The sequence below is a fragment of the Labrus mixtus genome, chromosome 17, assembly GCF_963584025.1.
Source record: "Labrus mixtus chromosome 17, fLabMix1.1, whole genome shotgun sequence".
Classification (NCBI taxonomy): domain Eukaryota; kingdom Metazoa; phylum Chordata; class Actinopteri; order Labriformes; family Labridae; genus Labrus; species Labrus mixtus.
In genome coordinates this window covers 9580405-9601133 of record NC_083628.1, presented here as the reverse complement: position 1 = coordinate 9601133, position 20729 = coordinate 9580405, and the positions used below count along the sequence as shown (strand labels likewise).

Genomic DNA, 20729 nt, shown 5'->3' with positions numbered 1-20729 from the left:
CTTGATCCCAAAATTCTGCCACGCAATCACGCTTCCTTTTCATCACGAGTCATGAACACTCAGCTCAGTTCAATGAACCCGCAGGGGTCTAATCCCGTCTAGTTCTCATGCATTCGGGTGCTCGAGCTGAGGTTGTGCCATTGCTGCTGCTTGTGGCAAAATGTAATGTGTAATATGCAATAATCTTCTGCACTGCCATCGCCAAAGCAGTGAGAAAGCGGATTGGGATGAAAATCGTCGGCAAAGAAATCTAATCCCCTCCGCAGGTGAGAAATCACCGTTCATGCCTTTTCTTTTTTGACTGGAAGGGAGGTTGTTGAGAGGACATAGTGCATCTAAATGAAGCATAAAAGGGATTCGATTTACAGGACACTGCTTTTTGGCAGTTTCATTAATGCCACTTTTATCCTGATTAAAGTTTGCTGAAACACTAACTAACCCGCAATAAACAGACAGGTTTTCCAGGGAAAACACATTCTCATTTAAAGCTAGTCAGTTGATCTGTTCGATGAAGGAAAGGTCATCAGCAAAAGATGATAAACAGAAGTCATACGAAGCCATACTTTTTTCTGGTTGACAAAAATGTGAATGAGAAGGGGAAAATACTTGTTATTTGCAGACGTCCTTATGAATTACGGATTAGAAATGCAATTTCAGAAAACTTGTATGTATATGCATGCATAGTTTCCTATGTGTGTGTTTGATACATTGTGGTGACAGGGCCTTACCTTGGCCGGGGTCTCCCTGGCAGTTTCTGAGTCTGACCAGCGATGTTTGAGCTGGGAGGAGCTGGGCACACACTCACAGAACGTCTGCATGGGACAAACAGACAGGGCCACCAGTGTTGGCGTTTGTTCAAGTCACATGTGCAATCAAGCATGCAAGCACATGGGCACAAACACACACTAGTATGCATGCATGCGCAAATGTGCACAGGGACACAAAAGGGTTTTGGTTGTTTGTTTAAATAAGTGAAAAATCAAAGAACTGGGTGCAGCATATTTTCACAGCCAAACCCTTGAATGGCATAACATTTCATCACATTGTTAGGAGCTGAATGGTACTGGTGCCGATAAACCACAACCACCTACACACGGAAGTCGTTTATGACATAGACAGATCTGAACGGGCATGTGTGCATCACAAAGACATCGCTGAATTCAATAGTTTATGACAGGCTCAATGTGTCTTCTCAGAGATGTCTTTGTAAGATCCCCAGTACACAGAGTCCTCATACTCCCAATGAAAACAATGAAAAAGAGCATGTCTTTCAATGTGAATTGGTACAGCACGTGTGTAAAGGCAAGCATTCACATATGAAGGTGAGTGTGGGTGCTAGCATTATTTCTGTACATAATGTGCTCCAGTATATATATATGTGCAGCTTTGAGCTCCAATGTGAATTTGTCTGGGAGTCGCTCTACAGTAGCTGCAGCTACTCGGATAAAAGCAGAGTAATTATGAGAGTGGGGGCTTTCTAACAGCTCCAGGAGAGCACAACCTTAAACCCTGCTGCTCCCACTGTGGAATTGCTCAATTAGCCTGAGACAATAACACCAGTGCTAAAGCACACACGTGGGCATATAAGCACACACAAACGATGCATTTGAATTGTCTCCTCCATCGTGTCAAAACGTCTTACTATAGTGTGTGAATGTACATGACAGAATCAAAGCATTCAGCCCTCCCTCCCTCTCCCACTCTCAAGTTGTCAGATAAAGCTACCTGTTGTAATACCCTCCAGCGTCATTTCTGAATACTGTCCTGCTCTGGTTTGGATTTGGTGAGTTGTCAGGTGACATGGTAGGAAAAAAACTAAAGTCTGCACGTGAATTGTACGTTCAACTTGTAACATACTTTAGTTACAAAACAATAGTTTACTACTGGCACCAGTTTGTGTAAAAACCTGAAATCCAATACTGACTGAGTAGTTTTGGTGCCTGATCATAACCACAATGATTATTTGGCAGATTAACCACATAAACAATTGTTGTTTTCAAAAATGTGTATAATACATGTTTGTTGAAAGCATTTTTTAAAAAGGTAAATGCACTGCGTCTTCCTCAAAGACAAACAAGCACAAGAGTTTGCCTTTTTTCTTCTTGCTAATTCCATCGCTAGCCTACTAGCCTACATCATGGAAAGTCTTACCTAATGTTGCAAATGAACTATTGCTTACTTCATTGTTTTATTTAAAAGTCTAACCTGACATTGTATATTCATTTGGCTATATTGATGGCCATCATCCAATTTTAATAGACTAAGATACTGTATTTTCCATACATGTGTAAAAGTAAAAAAAGCTTTTTTTTTCCAAACTTGTTTTAACACTGTAAAATCAAATGCCATCCTAAAACCAACAAAAACATTACAAAGCTGAATTAACTTTTTTTAGACTAAGATATTGTATTTTCGAAACATGTGTAAAAGTAAAAAAAAAAAAGCTATTTTTTCAAACTTGTTTTAACGCTGTAAAATCAAATGGCATCCTAAGAAGACCAACAAAAACATAACAAAGCTGAATTTACTTTTTAACCTCAACGGAGCAGACAAACATCCAAACAAGCCCACTTCATTGATTTTTAGCTAAATTCACTATTCACTGTCTTTTTACCTCTGTTTTTATGTAAAACAATTCTTGAGAAGTACATTGGTACAGAGTTTTTTAAATGTTTAAAAGCCCCTAACAGCAGTTGAGTTCAGTGATAATTCCCTCCGATTTGCGCAACACCTCTCAAACTGGATCCTTTAAATTCAATTTTAATATCAAAAGTATGTGGTAAGTGTACTAATTCTGCACACACACTCTGTGTAACTGTGTGTACGTCCATGCAACTTGTAGCAGTGCTTGTCTTTGTGTCAGTTGTCAGAGAAATGCTGCGTATGCAACTCACACACTCATTGTTATGATGGCTGACCAATAGTTCACCCTTTTGCGCTGAGCATTCTCTCTCGATGTGTAGACAGCGAGAGCGGAGGAATAAAGAAGGTAGCAAGAGAAAAAGTACGGAGGATGGTGGTGGAGGGAGATCAGAGAGAGGTGTGCTGAATTCTAATGAGCAGCCTTAGGGTCAGCGATAGAAATCTATGTCTGTTCTGCCTAAAACATTGCAGCTGTCTGTGCTGGCAGTACACAGAGGAGCTACAGAGCTACCATTATTAAATAAACACAGAGTCCACAGTGAAGCAGCTAAAAAAAACTGACAACTAAAAGTAAATTGGTGCAACTTTGTATGCAAAAAAAACAACCTTTTTTTTTAACAGGGTCACAGGTGCATTTGTGCACTAACAAAGACAAGTCAAGAGATTCAACAAAAAAGAAAAGCACACCGATCCATGGACACACACACACACACAGAACACAGGTTGTGTGTAACAAACAGCTGCAGCCCACTTAGATCCCTGACACAGTCCTCCCATTACCCTGAACAGCACGTATCAGAGCTTTAGTTTTTTTCATCCCCCTGCCTGCTAATGTTCACATTGGGGTTCTTTACTGCCTCAACACACAAACATGCACACACGCAGCCATGCTGACATGCCAGTATCTGTGGGGCTTCTTGTTGGCAGTGATCCTGGTGCGGGAATGACTGCTTGGCAGTGTTTGTCTACTCATAATCTGACTCCACAAGCTCCACCAGCGGAGAGGATTTACACTTAATAGAATATTTGGGCTTTTTTATTGGTTGGACCTTACACACTGAATCCTATCTGATGAGGCACGTCTTAGAAGACAGGAAGGGCTCAGACTCATCCTGGGTGTGAGGGAGTGTGTACGTGCCTTCATTTTTAACAAGTGTATCCCTGTGTTTGCATGAGCCAAGACAGTGCATGCAAGAACCCCAGCAGCACTATCTAAGAACTTGTTGTTTGTTTGGATATGTGTTGTTTTTGAAATATATTTGCTTTCCTTTTTGAAAAACCTTTACTGTTTCTGTGTGACAGGGACTTTAGCAAGGTGTGTTTAAACCTTCTGCTCTCTAAGCTGATGGAGTGGAAGAGGCTTTGCATATATTCACTTGTGGGCTTACTGATCATTTAACAGGACTTGCAGACGGCTAAATGAGAGGAACTTGACTGGAAGAAAGACAAAAAAAAAGAGAGCAGAAAAGGAAGGAGCAGGGACCTGAGAAAAGAGCTCAAGAATCGTCTGTCATAGTTGCTTAGGTCTGGGAAATAGCACAATTTGTCAGTGTTGCACATACGAGTTTATCTTGTTGAGTTTGTCACATCTAAGAATTGCTCTGCTGTCTTAAACAGTCAGTCAGTTGGATTAACTGTGAATGAATGAATAAATTGATAAATGAACAGCTCTGTGATATAACAAATAATGAAGATTCCTGGCTGCAAATACAAAAAGAAATAACACACGATCAATATAAAATACCTTTAAATCAAAACAAGTCTCAAGAGGTTTTTGGCTTGGAATGATTTTGCATGCAGCCACTCAATGCAGACATGATGTGACAATATGATTACATCATTTTCTGATCCAGGAGAAAATGGCTGTTGTTCCTGAAAGACATCCAGCACATGCATGTCCTTCAGAACAAACTCATACACTTACACCAATTAAGGATTTTAAATTATTGCCAACCTTAAGTTGGAGCTCCAACAGCTTCTTAAAGTTGTTAAAAAGCTATTAGAGTTAGTGTCACTGATTTCACAATTCAAACCATGAAGTCTTAAAGTCTCTTACACATTATACATGTACTAACTATTATATAATGACCTAAACTAATGATGCGTTCTCAATTAAATGCAATGACCGCTACATGCAAGCCAAGTCAAATGATCAGCCGCTTCACTCGAGGGGGCACAGAAGGAGTAACGGATATTGACTGAACAGTATCTAATCAAGAAGTAATAATTAGATCTTGGTTATGTCTATTTAGCAGGTGATAGTTAATCTGGAATGGTTCAACGAGAAACGGGTCTGCTAATTCACATATAATAAATTAGATTGACCAAAAAATGTATTAGACCCTGGATCATAACCATGACGCTCGTAGGTTAAGTTTAGGGATGTTCCTATTGAGTCATTTCCCTGTCGATGAAAAAGACATTTAAAGTCAGACTAGTCAACTAGTCTAAAGTGACAAAACACAATTTAATTAACACGGCTAAACACTCTCCAAAGCCATGTTGTTGTGTAGTCTATTTAGTTGCTGATGGACCAATTCATCAATCGTGTGGGCGAATGGTGACCTGCGTTACTTCGCAGGTAAACGATGCCAAATGTATTTTCCAAGTTTGGCTAACTTTAGCAGTGCTAGTGCTAGCACCCCTGCAGGTAAATGTCCACATGACTGTGCTGAATGTGATAGTACATTGCTCTGGTTGAGTGGTTAAATGCCAGTTTACCAGGGACGAGAGGCCATCCGTCCACTGTGCTGGTTTACATCCAGGTATTAGAGAGGGGAGAGCAAACCCAATCATTGGAGCTACAGAGCTGGCTAGTGGTGGTTGGCTGCGTTACAGCTTGGACACAACATTCACCTGGTACTGTGGGCCTACATTAAATGGATATATTGATCATTTGTTAAACAGACAATATATTCTGGTGCCGATTTGAGAAAGTGATGACATGTAATGGTTTTGCCTAATTGAGTACATCTGTAATCAAGTTACTTGTGAATATTAAAATTCAGTCCTCAGCCTTTGGTTCTTGTCGTGTTCCTTCAGTCGTTTATTACTCAAGAGTTTGTGTACCTAAATGTTACGTTTCTCTTAGAACTATACAGCATAGATTATGTAATCAAAACAACATTGGAGTTTTAAAGCTACATGTCTATGGGGTTGGATGACATTGGTGGAATATTGCTTTTAACACTAATGGATGATTGCTTTTTAACACTGACTATACACTTTTTATGTCTCCATTACTCACTGTTATTATATCTGCCGTTTACCATAATATAATGGAACTCTAAAAGAAGCAACCAGCTGCAAAGTCTTTTTGATTTTACTCTTATGGTTAATGTGTTGTGTCAACTTAGTTTTAAAAGTTCACTCAACGTGCTGACTCAAGTTTGTCAAAAGTAATATCACTGCTAAGATCTACTCATATACTTACTGGTGAGTCAAAAATGTTGACATGACAAGAGAACGCAGAATTCAAACTACAGCCCTCTGACCTGAACATTACATGCAGAAAACAATGTGGCAGTCAGCGTGGGCCGATCGTGACACACGAGGTGTTTTAAATGAAAACAGATTCACAGAAGTCTCAATGACGGATGTAAAACAACAAAAGAAAAGGAAGCAGGAATGTAACTGGCTACTGTCTGAAAATAATTTGGCCTCAGGATTGTCACAAGGCCATGTGGATTATTGATAAAGAGAATCTGGGTCACAAATGCATTGGTCCTTGTTTTAAGCTACGTATAGAGTAAGTATTAAACATTTAAATTGTCATCAAAAGAGAAGCCATCTGTCCCTGGTTTTGCAAATTGGCCAAAGCATTTGCTTCTTTTTGCTCGCCACACTGATTAGGCAACCAAAGCCTGCTCAAACATAAATGGTCGTTATTACTGACAACAAATGGCACGCAAACTGCTTCCTTTAGGTCCTGAATTCTATGCATTGATGTGGCATTTTTCCACATTATACAACTATAACATGTATTAAAAAAGAAAATGGGAGATATATCTGTGAGACCTCACTTAACAGTAGATCATCCTCATTAAACTGATATAACAGACATATAGGAGCACACAGGTTAGACAAAATACAAAGTAGGAGGTTATAACAACATGTCCTCCTTGAAAACACCCGAATGTAACTCAAAAATCATTGGCAGAGGAGTGTCTCACGGGCAGCAGAATATGATGAGAGAGGTGTTTATCTTGCCAGTGTCTATATTGCGTTCTGCAGGCTACAGAGAATTCGGGTCTGTGTATTTTAGAGGACACACAGTGCCATTGTGAATGTGATGGGTATGGCAGCTTTTACAGACATCAAAGGAAGTAGTCCCTGTGCAGCTGATGGCGGATGACACTGCTGGACACATTTTTTCTTGGATTACTTGGCCACTGGCTCATAAATAATGGTTACACAGGGAGCCAGGAGGGACAATGCTGTGATTTGGTAGCAGTACTTAGAGCGTGAGGTGATATGAGTCATCTCACAGGTCTATTTTTCATGCCTTATGTGCACAATATATGATTTACTTTTTGTTGTTGCTGAAAATGTACTGTTCAGCTGCTTTTAGCTAACCAGAGATAACAAGTAGAGAAGAGTTGTCCATGAGTCATTTTCTAAATGCACTACCTTTTTACCCCCCGCCTTTGCTGATTGATTAAATCTGCTTAAAAATTCCTTATTTACAGGTGTAGGAAAATATTCTGGCCGACAGAAAATAATTAAAAACATCACAAGAACATAGTCTGTTAAGGAGAGGAGGGCATTAAGAGAGCTTATGGTAAGAACATATTTAGAAAAGTAATTTTTTAAACTACAAAACAGGAAGATGTAAGCAAGAAGTAGCACTATATTCATAAGCATCACCCCACAAGATGTTAGAAGAGGGAAAAGCGTACACATTTTGTGTAGTAACATACGGATATTTGAATCTGTCTCTGAAGGCAGCAATGTCCTCGATCAACTACATCAGTTAAAGCAGATACGCGCAAACACAGAGAGAGATGCTCTTCACCTTCAAAACAAGACAGCACAGAGAACGAGAGAGAACGAGAGAGAGAGAGAGAGAGAAAGGAGGGACGCGAGGCCTGCGGGAGACCAGGGAGATGAGTTCAATCCTAAGAGACAAATCACCCGTTCTACCCTCCACTGCTTGTCCTTGGCGCTCCCGCTCCGCAATCGGCCACACACACACACACACACACACACACGCGCGCGCGGGGAGCGAGTATGTCACCCTGCCGTCCCTGAGGCGCACGCACACGCACTGGAATGCAGAAACGTGTCACCGCAGCGGCTGTTATAAAGCACACAATCGCTGTGAGGTCAGGATGGCTGCTTTGTGAGCGTGAAGTGAAACGGGAAGATTGAAAGAGGCCTTTCAATTTTGCACGGGTGTCATGGCATATATTGTTACCTCTCTTTTCTCTGGACACGGATGATCTGATACTGTCCTTTCTTACGCACACCTATCTGATGTACATTCATTAGAGCCTGAATATGACACGGCTCCTAACATGTAGACATTTAATAAGCCCATCTACTTATTTCAAGCAATTGTTAAAACTTCATTTTCATCTTCTTTCATCCCCTTTTCCCCAGGAACTAGTCATGCCACTCAATCATTACTGATCATGACCTTTGGACATTTTTTTCTCAATGAATAGATCACACAGCCAATCACAAAGCAGGAGCAGCAACAAAATCCAGCTAGTCAGCAGTTTGAGGCTGTACATCCCTCCCACTGCAAAGGATTGTTTGAGCTGCAGATTAAGGAAGTGCATGTTTCTGAGATAGACAGCAAAATAAAAGAGAGAGAAAAAGGAAACCCTGTGGAAGAAAAGTGGGGACCATTGAAAGGAACTATAGGTAACCTCCAAAGCTGAGGGAACAGTTGACAAAATACGTAAGCACCAAATCAGTTATACTGCTTTAATGGCAGCTCAAGTAGGAGTCTTATCATCAGACATCCTGTGCATCCCAAACAGCATACATAGACACTGACTTTTACTTCTTCTTTTATGATTTTAATTACACATTTATTGGTTTCTGATGGGAGTACGCTTCTGTCGGTAATGCTGCCCACGTTACATCTCTCAGGAACAGTAAACACTGAAGGAATCCAAAACTTAAAACAAATCTAGCTACTGAGGAGAAGCTGAAGCTAAAGTTAAAATCAGCCTGGCTCCCAGCACTTCCTGACTTACTTTGTTGAAGAGGATCTTAGATAAAAAAAAAAAAGATTGTCACTGTGTGCTTTTTTATCCATTTAATAATAATTTAATGAGCAGGAGACCTCTGCAGATAATTATTTTGTTCTTGTCAAAAAACATTTGAACAAACTGAGGGAAGCTAGCATAAATGGGCTGATCTCCCAGCCTGTTTTACATTGCCTGGTTAGGATGAGACCGTTATGCCTCACCTTGCACATCACTGTAAATGTTTCAGAGCCGTATAGTGGGGTGAAATCATTCCACTGCTGAAAAAGAACCGAAGGTAGAAGCAGAGGTTTAAAAGTGGCAAATTTGCGTCTCTGTACACAACAGTAGTGGCAGGGCAGAACAGTGCTCTGTGTGTGTCTGAATCACAGACTGTATACAGATGGACAACATGCCGCACCCGCATCCCTTTGTTTGAAGTTGAAGCCAAAACACCCTTGTGACGGGCGCTGACATATTGCACATCTGGAGCCAGAGTCCATGCAGTAGGGATCAGCTGGAAGAGAAGCAGCATTGATGTCAGGCTGCTTGGGCTAAAGAGAACACATAGTAACCCCCCCAGGTCAGTACAGTCCACAGCAGAACAGGTTATTATGTCGGACACCCAAGGACGTGGAAGTACAAAGACTCTTGTGTTAGTGTTTGTTTGATTTTTTTCTTTTTTTACAGTACTCTGCTTATCCACTGTACACAGTGCCACATGAGCCACATTTGTCAACAGAGCTGTCAATCATGCCATTATACTCCTTTTCCATGGCATTGAATAGTGATAAAAGAGAGACCTGTCAAAGAAAAATGCCATTCAAACTATCCTGACACATAGGGGTGTGAGAAACAAATATTTGACAGGTATTTTGAATTGTAGTTTGACTCATGTCCCATCTGTTTACATGGAGGCATGGGCAGTTTATGACCTTTGTTGAAGCCAGTCAAGTAGGGGAGCATTAAATCTTTTGTCTTCACTTGAGGCAACATGTTTCACTGTCCATTCTTTATACAGCCTATGGCCCCAGTGTGTGTGACAATGTGAAGCCGATGCTTTGTTTGTTTGTTTTCACATGCTGCCTTTCATACAACGACAATCATGCCTTAAAGCAATGCACACAGTGGGGCACCTATATTATGTTGTTGTGGCATTCAATGTACTGTAAGAGTGTGAAAGGGGAGCTTTGCACAAGAATCTTGTTTTAATAAGGCCTCCTGCTGTTTAATGTCAAACAATTTATTATGTATTCATTTCAACAACTTTAACAAATCATTTTGATAATCTAAATTCAGATGTTACAAATTAACCCTTTGTTTTCCTTTGGTATCCTTCCTATCCAGATACTCTTCGTCTTGGAAGCATCATCATCAACATATTGTGATGAACATCAAGCAGAAACCAATAATTTTGTGATCATCTGAGGATCTCTGAATCAACTGTCCTGAGATTATTTCCCCCTTTTTCTTACTCCTTTTTTTCTACCCGGCGTTCACAGCAGAGTGGCTTTGGCAAAGTCGGGAACTGTTGCTGTAGTGGGGAGGTGTTGAATGTGACATCCGCTGTACAAACTTGACTTGCCTTGATTCAAAATTAAACAGTCAATGTGCCAGGCACAAGCCAAGTAAGGAGAATTTGAGTCTGACTGGATTTTTTTTTTCAAAAGACTCATCAGGACACATCGACACACAAACACACACACACATACGCAACGCAACCAACCAAACATGTTCCAATGGGGGGTTTATAAACGCATAAGCAGCACTTCTGTGGTAGTAAAAATATTCCCATTGCAAGGTGAGGGTTTTTTTAAAAACAGAATGACCACCTTGATGTCTGCTGCAGCCTCAACACACACAAACACAGAGGTATCTCATTCTTACGGGGAAATTGCAAGGAGGTAATTATGATTCTATTCCCTCTGCATTGTCATGAATAATCAAAATGACGCTCATCATGGATGCCTCCCATTTTAACTTCACAGGCTTTTACATCTCTTTATACCTCCTTCCCGGTCCCCACTTCAATTTGTCTTTTTGAAATTGCGGGCCACTTACAGTCCTGATTGCAGTTGCAAGCAAAGCTAAGTGCACAAGCACGATCAGGAAAGCACTCGTACCTAGACAAGACGTTACAGTCACACACCTTCACCCCACACAGACACACACGCGTAGACATGCCATTAAAAGACATGATGGATCTCTGCCCCGCAGCCTTGCTATTTTAACAGCGCTGTGATAAGAAGGCAGACACTTCCTCTTAACAGGCATATGAAGTGCAGCCTGTCTTTTTTAATGTATACATTTGCATACATCGGCATGTGCAAACCATACTCATAAATAATTCATGTATGTTATGGATACTGGCGTCTACACTTCATGCTACAGCTAGCTGGCAGAATGACTTATGGTTGTAGCTCATGTAGCACATCAGGCAGGCCTCAGTTTTGTGTGTGTGTGTCTGCATCAGTATGTCTCTTTTTTTTAAACTATCTCTTTGAGTATGTCTTTGCCTGTGACTATGTTTGCACGAAGGGGAAACCCTACATCTCGAAAGCTTGACCTTGAGAAAGAGATCTGATTTTGATGCTGATGGTGCAAGACAAATGTGCTGTTTGCTCCTTTACTCACACTGTTTTTCAATTTTTTGTGTGTGTGTTTGTGCATGCATGTGCTGTACTTCATTTCAGTGAAAAACTGCAAGGATTTTCACAAGTCTGTGTGTGTGTGTGTGTGTGTGTGTGTGTGCGTGCGTGTGTGGCACTGCGTGACTAAAGGATGTGTTCGTTGAGTGCTATCGGGTGGTAAGTGCTGCCTGTTCGCTCTCTCCCTGAGGGGAGGTCGTGCCGCAGTGGATATTGGTCTTGTAAGGTCGGGGGTGTCTATATGAACCCAACTTTTCTATCATAGACCCAAAGTTGTGGTATCAAAAACAAACACAGCAGTTCCCTTAACCTGTCGAGTGCAATATCTCACTTCTCTGTGCTTTGTATGCTGAGAAAGACAGAGCATGAAATAGAAACCGAAACTAGCGACATGAAAAAGTACTCAGTTCCTACACGGGCTAACAAGGTTCTGTTCATTAAGGTAAAAGAGAAGCTGTTGTTGTTCCTTCATCCTCCTATATGTCACTTTTTTGCCCTTTAAAGTGCATTTGACAGCATTGTTTCTGACTGCAGTCAAACTAACACTTACAAAAAAAGCAGCAAGCATGCCGACAGTGTAGTGCCACTACTTGTACTTGTAAATACAAAAGCAATTTACTCAATAGAGCTTTCACTATAATGGAAGCATTCTGCATTCTGTTTAAAATAACACTTGGTCAAGAGTGGAGGAGATACAGCAGAATGGGGGTATGTGTGACCCGTTAAGGGGCTCTTGATGCAGCATGTTGAGGTTTGACTACATTTTCAAGAGGCAGATCCACAACATCGAGGTGTTTATGAAATTGTGTAACTTGTTGAAAATGAGATGGTGTCAGTTTTAGGGTGAGTCAATGTTTGGTTTTGGAATTATGAAAAGGAAAGCCAAGACCAGTGGTGTAGTGGTGGCTTTTCCTCAAAATTCTTACTTCTTACTTAAGTAAAAAAAAAAAAAAAAACTAGGGTGTTATGCATAAAACACTCAAATAAAGCTCATATGCATAGCTTTCTACTTCAGTATCAAAAATAAAATCAACAGTATTCAATCCTAAAAAAGATTGCAGGGGCATGTGTAGACTTTTGCAACTGGAGTGGCCCAACTGGGGTGGCCTGAGTGTGCACACACATACGTGAAGATTATTTATTTAACCTTTCTGTATGCCTTAATAGTGGACAATAATAATAATACATTTGATTTGTAATGCTACAGCGATCTCAACACAAGTCCCACATCTGGCAAGGCAAATAGCCAATAGTAGTTAAGGATTTGGGGGTGGCCAATGGCCAATGCCACCCCTGGCCATTCCTCTGGACATGCCCCCAGAAATTAGGTACCAGGCAGATATATAGGTGGCATGAGTTTGAATAAATTCCAGTTAATTTTTAGTTTAAAAAATGGTCTAAAAACTGATTAAGTGATAATCTAGCCCAATAATCCAAACTAACTTTTTTTTGTGCTTTTTAGTAATGTTCTAAATTTATTTGAATTCTATCCTCAGGTGTTATGTTTTTATGCCAAGCTTTTTTTGTAATAAGGTTGCTCAGAAGCTCATTATCAATTAAATGAGTTGTTGTGATGAAATATATTTTAAAGCTTGTTAAGACAGGCTAGTTTCACATTTGTTCAACACTGGCTGCTAATGCGGTGTAATCAAATGTGGTTACATTGCCCTGAAATTATGCAGCAATTTAATACTTCTAACAGAAATACTGATAACTCTCTCGGTCTGTATTTCTACATATCGAGGAGCTATAATGAAGCACATGCTGAAAAGTGAATGTTACATAAATCAGCACTAAAGGACATCAGCTAGCTAGTGCTAAATATCAGTCATGCTCTGGAAGTAACAGATACACTGTTCAATATGCCTTTCTAACTCGAGCTATATAATAATTCAGACTCACTTCATTGACAGGTTCCTCACACCAACATGCAGTAATGTGTGTATAAATAAGTTAGAGGAAAATAAGCACATCCTGTCATTTCTCTGTACCAAAACAGTAAACATATTAGCTTGATAATTGTCGGTAAACAGCTAGCAAATATAATAAAACAGTGAATCAGTGAATGCTTTGTGAAGTCGTATCACTTTTTAACTCCAACAAAAAGTAACTAAAAGGGAAAGTTTCTGTTGAAAGTAGCTACTATGTCATTTTACCAAATCTACTCATGAAAAAACGAGTAACAGCTAAAAAGACTAGCTTAGACACCATCTTTAGCCCTTTAACAATACTACAATCAAGTAAACTAACCTAGTGACCTAATATAATACTTTTAAACAACTGACATCGTAATGCTAACATTAGCCTAATTAAAAAAAAACAGGATTGTTTCCAACCCTTAATTCTCAAAAACAAGTTACCTTAGCTTTGCTAGCTCTTCCCTTTCAGACACTAAATCCACTGTTAGCTGTTTCTCTTCTCTCCGCATTGTTGCTTCCAGCCCCATCATGTATTTTATTTATATTTTATGACAGTCACAAAGTATCAGATGACTAGAATGAAAGAGCTGACTTAAGAATCAAAACAGAAGAGTCTGTCCGACATGAAACACGCACACACGCACGAACAATCACAAGGCAATCTCAGTGAGTCACAAAGCAAAAGAAAGTGATAGTGGTAAACATCATGGGTCCATTTTTGAAAAAGTGGAAACTTAGACTAATGCAGTCGTCTGCTGACAATTCCTCTGGAGTTACGAGATTAAGCCACTTCATTAGTGTTTGGAGAGACGACACAGACGAGAGATGAGAACCACAGAGCTTCAGGAGACACAAACAGGCAGACGGAGAAAGAGTAAGGGCTTGCTTTGTTAGTGCTCGAAAGAGACACATTCAAGGCTGTAATTATGACGTGGAAGGAATGTAATTATTTTTTTTCGCCCAATACCACAGGGCTCTGAGAGTCTCCTAATAGTGATGGGTGACAATCTAATAGAGCACACATTTAAGTACTGCATGAAGCTTAATTGGTGTTTAAACGTAAGTGGCTTGTCTGAACACATCCAGGCTTTTTCCAAAATGTGTCGGGGGTCCTTCCACCCCGTGATCTCCGCCTGGCATGATGTGACAAATTTGATCAGAGAGAAGCAGTGCCACTGTGCATCTCACACAGCCTGACAGCTCGCAGTAATAGGCCTGGGGTATCGTGAGTGTTTTAAAAACTGGTTTAGCTGTTACGTTTCATGGTTCCCCGGGGATCTCTGAATGTTTCATTCCAAATCTACAGTCAAAGGGCAAGGCTCAATCTAAATAGAGATTGCCTCGGGTGATTTAGGGATGTTTTGATGCAGATTGCACCATGTGTCTACACTGAAAATAATTAACAAGTGCCAAATTTTTTAAGGAGAAACAGTAGAGCAACACAGAAGCTTTACTTATTATTATTGTTCAGAAAAAGGACTTAAAATTAATCAACAGTGATGTCAAAAGATCTACAGCTATGACAGATATATATCACTCCTAATGACTTTTCTCACATGGGCAAAGAGTGACAGAATAAATGATCCACTTTATGGATAAACCACTTTTCAACCTGTTGCAGCTTTTCCCAGGGTACTAGTGAGAACAGTGCTTTATTGGAAATGAAGCATTTTGCTGAATAACTCCTGGGAGAGTGCTACGGTGATGAGTTAAAACGTCTGGACTCCTAATGGATTGAGAATAGACCACAAAAGTTTATTTTACTTATTTATTTGCCTCTTCCTCAATCCTCTGTCAGGCTCATAGTCCTGCTCTCTCCGAGCACAGTCATTTCCTTTTTTCTTCTGTTCAGCCAAAAAAGTCGATTCAAGGAGCTTAGTGTTCTGATTGAAATCTTAAATCCATTTCATTCGTTTCCAGATTTTTCATTTTGCAAGATCTATTATTGAAAAAGGGGGCCTTTTGTGAGCTCAATGCGCACGGTATGTGGTGACATTTAGAGGAAGTCACTGCGACAAAGTGACGCAGCTGGTAGCATCAGATCTCTTCGAATATCTGCTTGGAGGCGGGTGCAGGTTGTGTGACTGAGGCTCATGTGCCAGATTAGATAAGAAAGCTGAACTTTATTCTGATGAATAGTGTTGGGGGTTACATTCCCCGCCACCCCTGATACTGTGATCATCGTTTGACCCGCGACCCAGCTCACAGACAACTTCTAATTGTGACAAGGCACATATGGCACATAATTATTCTGAATAATCTGTTGCCATGGTGATTGGTGACCCTGAAGGCCACTGATGCGCCATCATGTCCAGCTCTGTAGTTGGAGGCGCCTCTTTGCCCTCTCAAAGTGCTGAGGATTAGAGATGTACATTATCACTTTAATCTCCTCTTTAACCCTTTCAATCAGCATCGCTGCCCCCGCAGAAAGAAAGGCCCTGACCCCCCACGCCCCCAGCTGCGCTGCATGTGGCCTTAGATAGACGTATGTTTTACCACGCATGTATTTTATGAAAGCCTAACGCAAACATATGATTTCATTCTCTTTGAAGTGCTGTCCTATCTCAGTAATCCACCTCAATCCCCCATCTCTGTCAGCCCTGTTCTGTGTCTCTAAGTGTGTAGCCATGATATAAATACAACCAGCTACAATTCAGCCCTTACTTATTCTGTCTACAGTCATCATCTCCAAAACGGATAAACAAGCCTTTCACTCTCGAGATGAATAAAGTAGAGAACAACATTTACTTGCGAGGCATCCCTGCAGATATCCGCCCCTGAGCTGTGTGAGCATGAAATATGAAATTGCTCTGAGTCACAATTAAGGGCAACGGCAAGATAATTTGTTTTGAGTGTAAAAAATGTTAAGAGTTGAAAGTGACTCAAATCAGTAACAACAGCCATTACTAAAAGCACTAGGTATATATCACCACCTAATATAGACTGATATAGTTTTGAAACAGCAAGCGTTTTTGGGATGTAAGACTTTATCAATCAACTTCAATATCATGATGTCATGATATCATGATATCATTTTTTTTTTTTACTGATACAAATGCAGTTCCCTAGGTTTACTACCATAAGATTTCTGATTTAACAGTGCTCCTCATGATATGGTGGAGGTAAAGATTATCTATTGTATAGCCTATTATAGTGTGAAGGGAGAACCACATATGTGTTGTTAATGCACCACAATATCTGAGTCATATCTAATATTACTCATTCATTTATTCCCATGTACAGTTTCATTTAATACCAAATGCTACCATAGCTCAGTGCAACTGCCAATAGTTTTTGTTAATATAATGCCACTACATTTATTCTTACAAATGACATTTGTTACTGAACTTTTTTTTCATTGTACACTTTTTTTAATTCCAGGTATGTTTATTTGATGCTCTTTTGCAGTACTCACATTTTCTACTGTAAATGTAGAGCAATCTGGCACTAGAATTTCCTTCAAGATTAACAAAGCTCTGTCTTATTATATATCTAGAACAATAAATATTACTCTCTACAAAAAGATGGAAAAGTTACAACACAAACATATCCTGGAGTAATTAGTGTTTTAAGCTTTAACGTATGTCAGTTTGGTTTCCTGATGGCGTGAGGTTGGAATCTAAGCCATTAGCATCTCTGTGATCTCTGACCCTTCCAGCTACACGCTGACACCAGCTGTCATGACCGGCCTACTGGAAAACCACAGCACACAGCAAACACATCACAGCACCCTAAAAATAGAAATTACATTATCATCATTTTCTCCTCCAGCTTCTGGCTGATGACTGACGGTTCAGTGACCCCCGAGGTGGATATTGTCAGCCTCCAAAAACAAAAGGTCAGCCCACCAAGACCCCTCCTCATCGCTCACTCCTCCCCCCCACCCCGAAGTTGTCATTTGTTCCTTCATCCCTCTCTCCTATATCCACTCCCCTTGACCACAGTGCCCTGTGGTGCTAAAGAGTTTCTCTCTTCATCTTCAACACATTTACGATAAATCAATGCAGGCTGAGGGGTTGTGGAATAACTGTGAACCTGATTGATTTCTTATGTTAGCACATTACGGAGGGCCGCGATGAGCCTGCCAGATTACATTCCCCAAAGGGAGGCTGAGGGCAGGAGCATAAGTGTAACATGCTTGATAGATTAAAGAAAAACACAGTATAAAGTTAAATAAAGCTGAAGGGCTATTTAAGATTTGTCAGTGATTTTGTGGCAACTTTACTGTTTCTGTCAAGAAACAAATTTACGATGTAGGAACTCTGACTAAGACAGATTTTTGCAAGTTTCTCCAAGGCCTTTTTTTCTCTCAAAAAATATCCAAATATTTCGCCTGTTTTTTTTTTTTTTTCTAATTTGTTCTGTCACAGTCTCTCTGGTCTGTCCCCATCTCTTGTAAAACTTCATCTATTAGTCATTGCATATGTAAGGAAGATTTGACTAAAGGTGGCAGACAAATGGCTGAGACAGTGCTGTGCTGCCAGGTTCTGAGAGCTTTCATAATATCACACTAACTTTTGCTGCAACTACAAGTGCCTGATTATCAGCCAACCCAGACAGAACATTTAAACTTTAGTTCCTCTATGGAAAGCTGAGATGAAAATGAGGATGTGTGTGAAAAAAAAACAACCTTTTCAAGGCTTTATCTGTTGTTCTCAGTGTGCATTCTCGAGATTTTACATAATATCTAACCTGCCAAGAAATAATTCCAAAACACAACAGTGCACAGATGGAGTGAAAATAATGACTCCGTTTGTAGCAGCACGAATGAATATTAGCATTGAATGGCAAAGATGTGACTGTATTGTGGTTCCATCTAATCTATGATGCTCGCTTTTTATGCCTGGAACAAAACTAGGTAAAATGTTGTATGCAAACGTGAAGTTTGAAAACTGGAACAGGACAGGTTGTACTCTGGTTTTGATAAATGGTAGAAAACCTTCCTTGACCTTCTGTCTTTCCCCTTCAGATAGAGCATACAGGCTTAGAGAACACAGCAGTTCGACAGAATTGTTTGGGATTCCTGACAGGAAGATACTTCCAAAAGAGAGTACAAATCTGGCCGGCCCGTCTTCCATTATTGGCCAGTGTTGCTGAAGTTCAGAGAGAATTAAACTTGTGTTTTGGAACATTTGTGATTTATTGGATTCCATTGTATTGTACAGATCCAATTGCCGCAGTTGAGTGTATACTACAGACAGAAAGGCAAGTCAACGAGCACTGCAGTACCTGGGGAAAATGTTCTTGGGAAAGGTCCTTGAAAACATAGAACGAAACAACAAATTCAACAACAGAACTACACTTTGACAAATGTGCAGAGTTTGATAAACAGCCTTCTGACACAATCTGAAGCCAACATTGAAATTCAAAGCCTGGCACCTGCAGGGGTAATGTGTTCTATTGTTTGACTGAAAGTACAGAAAGTACATATTAGACAGGTGATTATTGTGTCTACTCCTACATTAACAGCAGAAAAATGCTGATATTTCATAAGCTTGTGCTTGTACACCATTATTAGCAATATATTCACTATTAACAGCATGGCATTGGTCCATTTCTCAATAGCTCCTAAGTGGGTTGTGCTTAAAATTGGTTAAGCCATTTGTGTTCCCCACAGGATAAATTTACAATATGCATCATGACCAAATACCTTTGAAAATAATATACCAATCTGTCTCGCTGTACTTTGGGTTCAATGCTAATTAGTAAATGATAGCATGCTAAAACACTCGTACGGGGAAAGAAAACATCTTGATTTAATAAAAAAAAATAACATATGCAGCCAGGACTTTGTAAATACTGATGTATGTTAACATTAGCATTTAGCTAACTGTTTGGCCAAAGTAGCAACTTTAATTGAAACTGTTTACTTTCATATGTTGGAATCCTTTAAACTTAAATATGTACCTCCTCACTGTGTTTACCTTTTCTGTAATGTGCTACATTAACCAAAGTGTCTGTGTCTGCTTGCACAGAGGTGTCTGAATGCGAAAGTGTTTGTTTCTCTGAGGAATATGTCCTGCTCTCCTTGCTGCCAAGTTCCACAACATCAGCAGAAACTACCGGTCTGCAGTACTCTACATTTCCATATCCAATCTCATTCAGACTTAGGGACTGCCGAGAGGTGCACAATTCCACCAGAGGGAAAAGGAAAAACCAAATGTAGTAAATATGAGAATGTCTACCGCAGCCATTGCAGGGGGTTTCAAAAACTGTCCAAAAATTAGATGCTAGTTGAAACATGCAGAAAACATGATGTTTTCCTCCTCTCCAAATGGAAAACAAAAGCCAGATGGCATGTGACTGAGTCACTTCCCACAGTTTGGATGAGTTTGATTTTTTTTTAATGGGCTAAGAACAATGAAATATTTCTCCCCAGAGATGTTATAAATCCAGCTATGTGAGCTCGGAATTGAATTTTTCTCAACATCAATCCATCCCCTCCACTGCATTTTGTGATTGATTTAATGTTTGAATAATTTAAAAACAGGGTTTTGGAATAACAACAAGCCACAGGAGTGAAGCCTACAAGTCCTCATTTATTCAAATGTGCCACTTTCCCTTGGCATATCTGAATAATGGCGCACAGTCTGCCAGATTGAATTTTTGATGATGAATAAATAATGGATGTTTGCGGATAAGTCTGTTAATATATTAGCCATGAGTTTGTCATAACTGTTTAATAGCATGGATGCAATGAATATTGGCGTCTCGTTATGCTCTCATCCCCCGTCTGTCTGGTTCTTATTATTTGTATGCACCATTTCATTTTTAATCCGGCTCCTAAAACAATCCTCATTTCTGATTCTTTCAGTCACAAAACCTTTTTCACGAAGTTGCCGTCTGACTTTGCTCTCAAAAGATGTCAAAATAATCACATTTTGATTTCAGTTGAGTCAACATGCTGTATCTTTCCTTGAGAACTCTTTAACCGTGCACAGATTTCACTGAATACATGCAAACCACAAGAAAAGCCTTTTGGTCAGCATTTTTTCCTTCCTTGACTTTTTATAAACAGGACAACCTTAACATTTAACCGTGAAATGAGGCATTTCTGATGCAATCTCATCATTTTTTGATCTACAGATCTGCGATAAAACTTTAATGGACACGGAGAATTTCTCAGCCTACATCCTTCTACTCAATTAATGTTGCAATTAACCTTGAGACTACTGATGGCGCCTGGCCCATAATGATGCTATTATGTTGTCAACGTTAGCTTAAGCAAGTCATTAGCAGGTAAATATATGGAGTGTGCTTGCTGTGGAAATGACTCCATTTGGCTCAGAGGGGATCCAATAATGTGACTTTGCTGAGACTAG

General features: G+C 39.9%; 1 protein-coding gene across 2 annotated transcripts in view; it reads right to left on the bottom strand.

The window, feature by feature from the left end:
* The window catches only part of fibcd1b (fibrinogen C domain containing 1b), a 120966-nt gene that overhangs the window by 87512 nt on the left and 12725 nt on the right, over nt 1–20729 (bottom strand). The window contains exon 2 of one of the 2 annotated variants that reach the window (XM_061061359.1): nt 729–812. The exons of the other annotated variant lie outside the window; for it this stretch is intronic. Within the exon in view, the coding sequence (XP_060917342.1) occupies nt 729–812 (84 nt within the window). The remainder of the gene's footprint in view (nt 1–728; nt 813–20729) is intronic. 2 annotated transcript variants of the gene reach the window in all.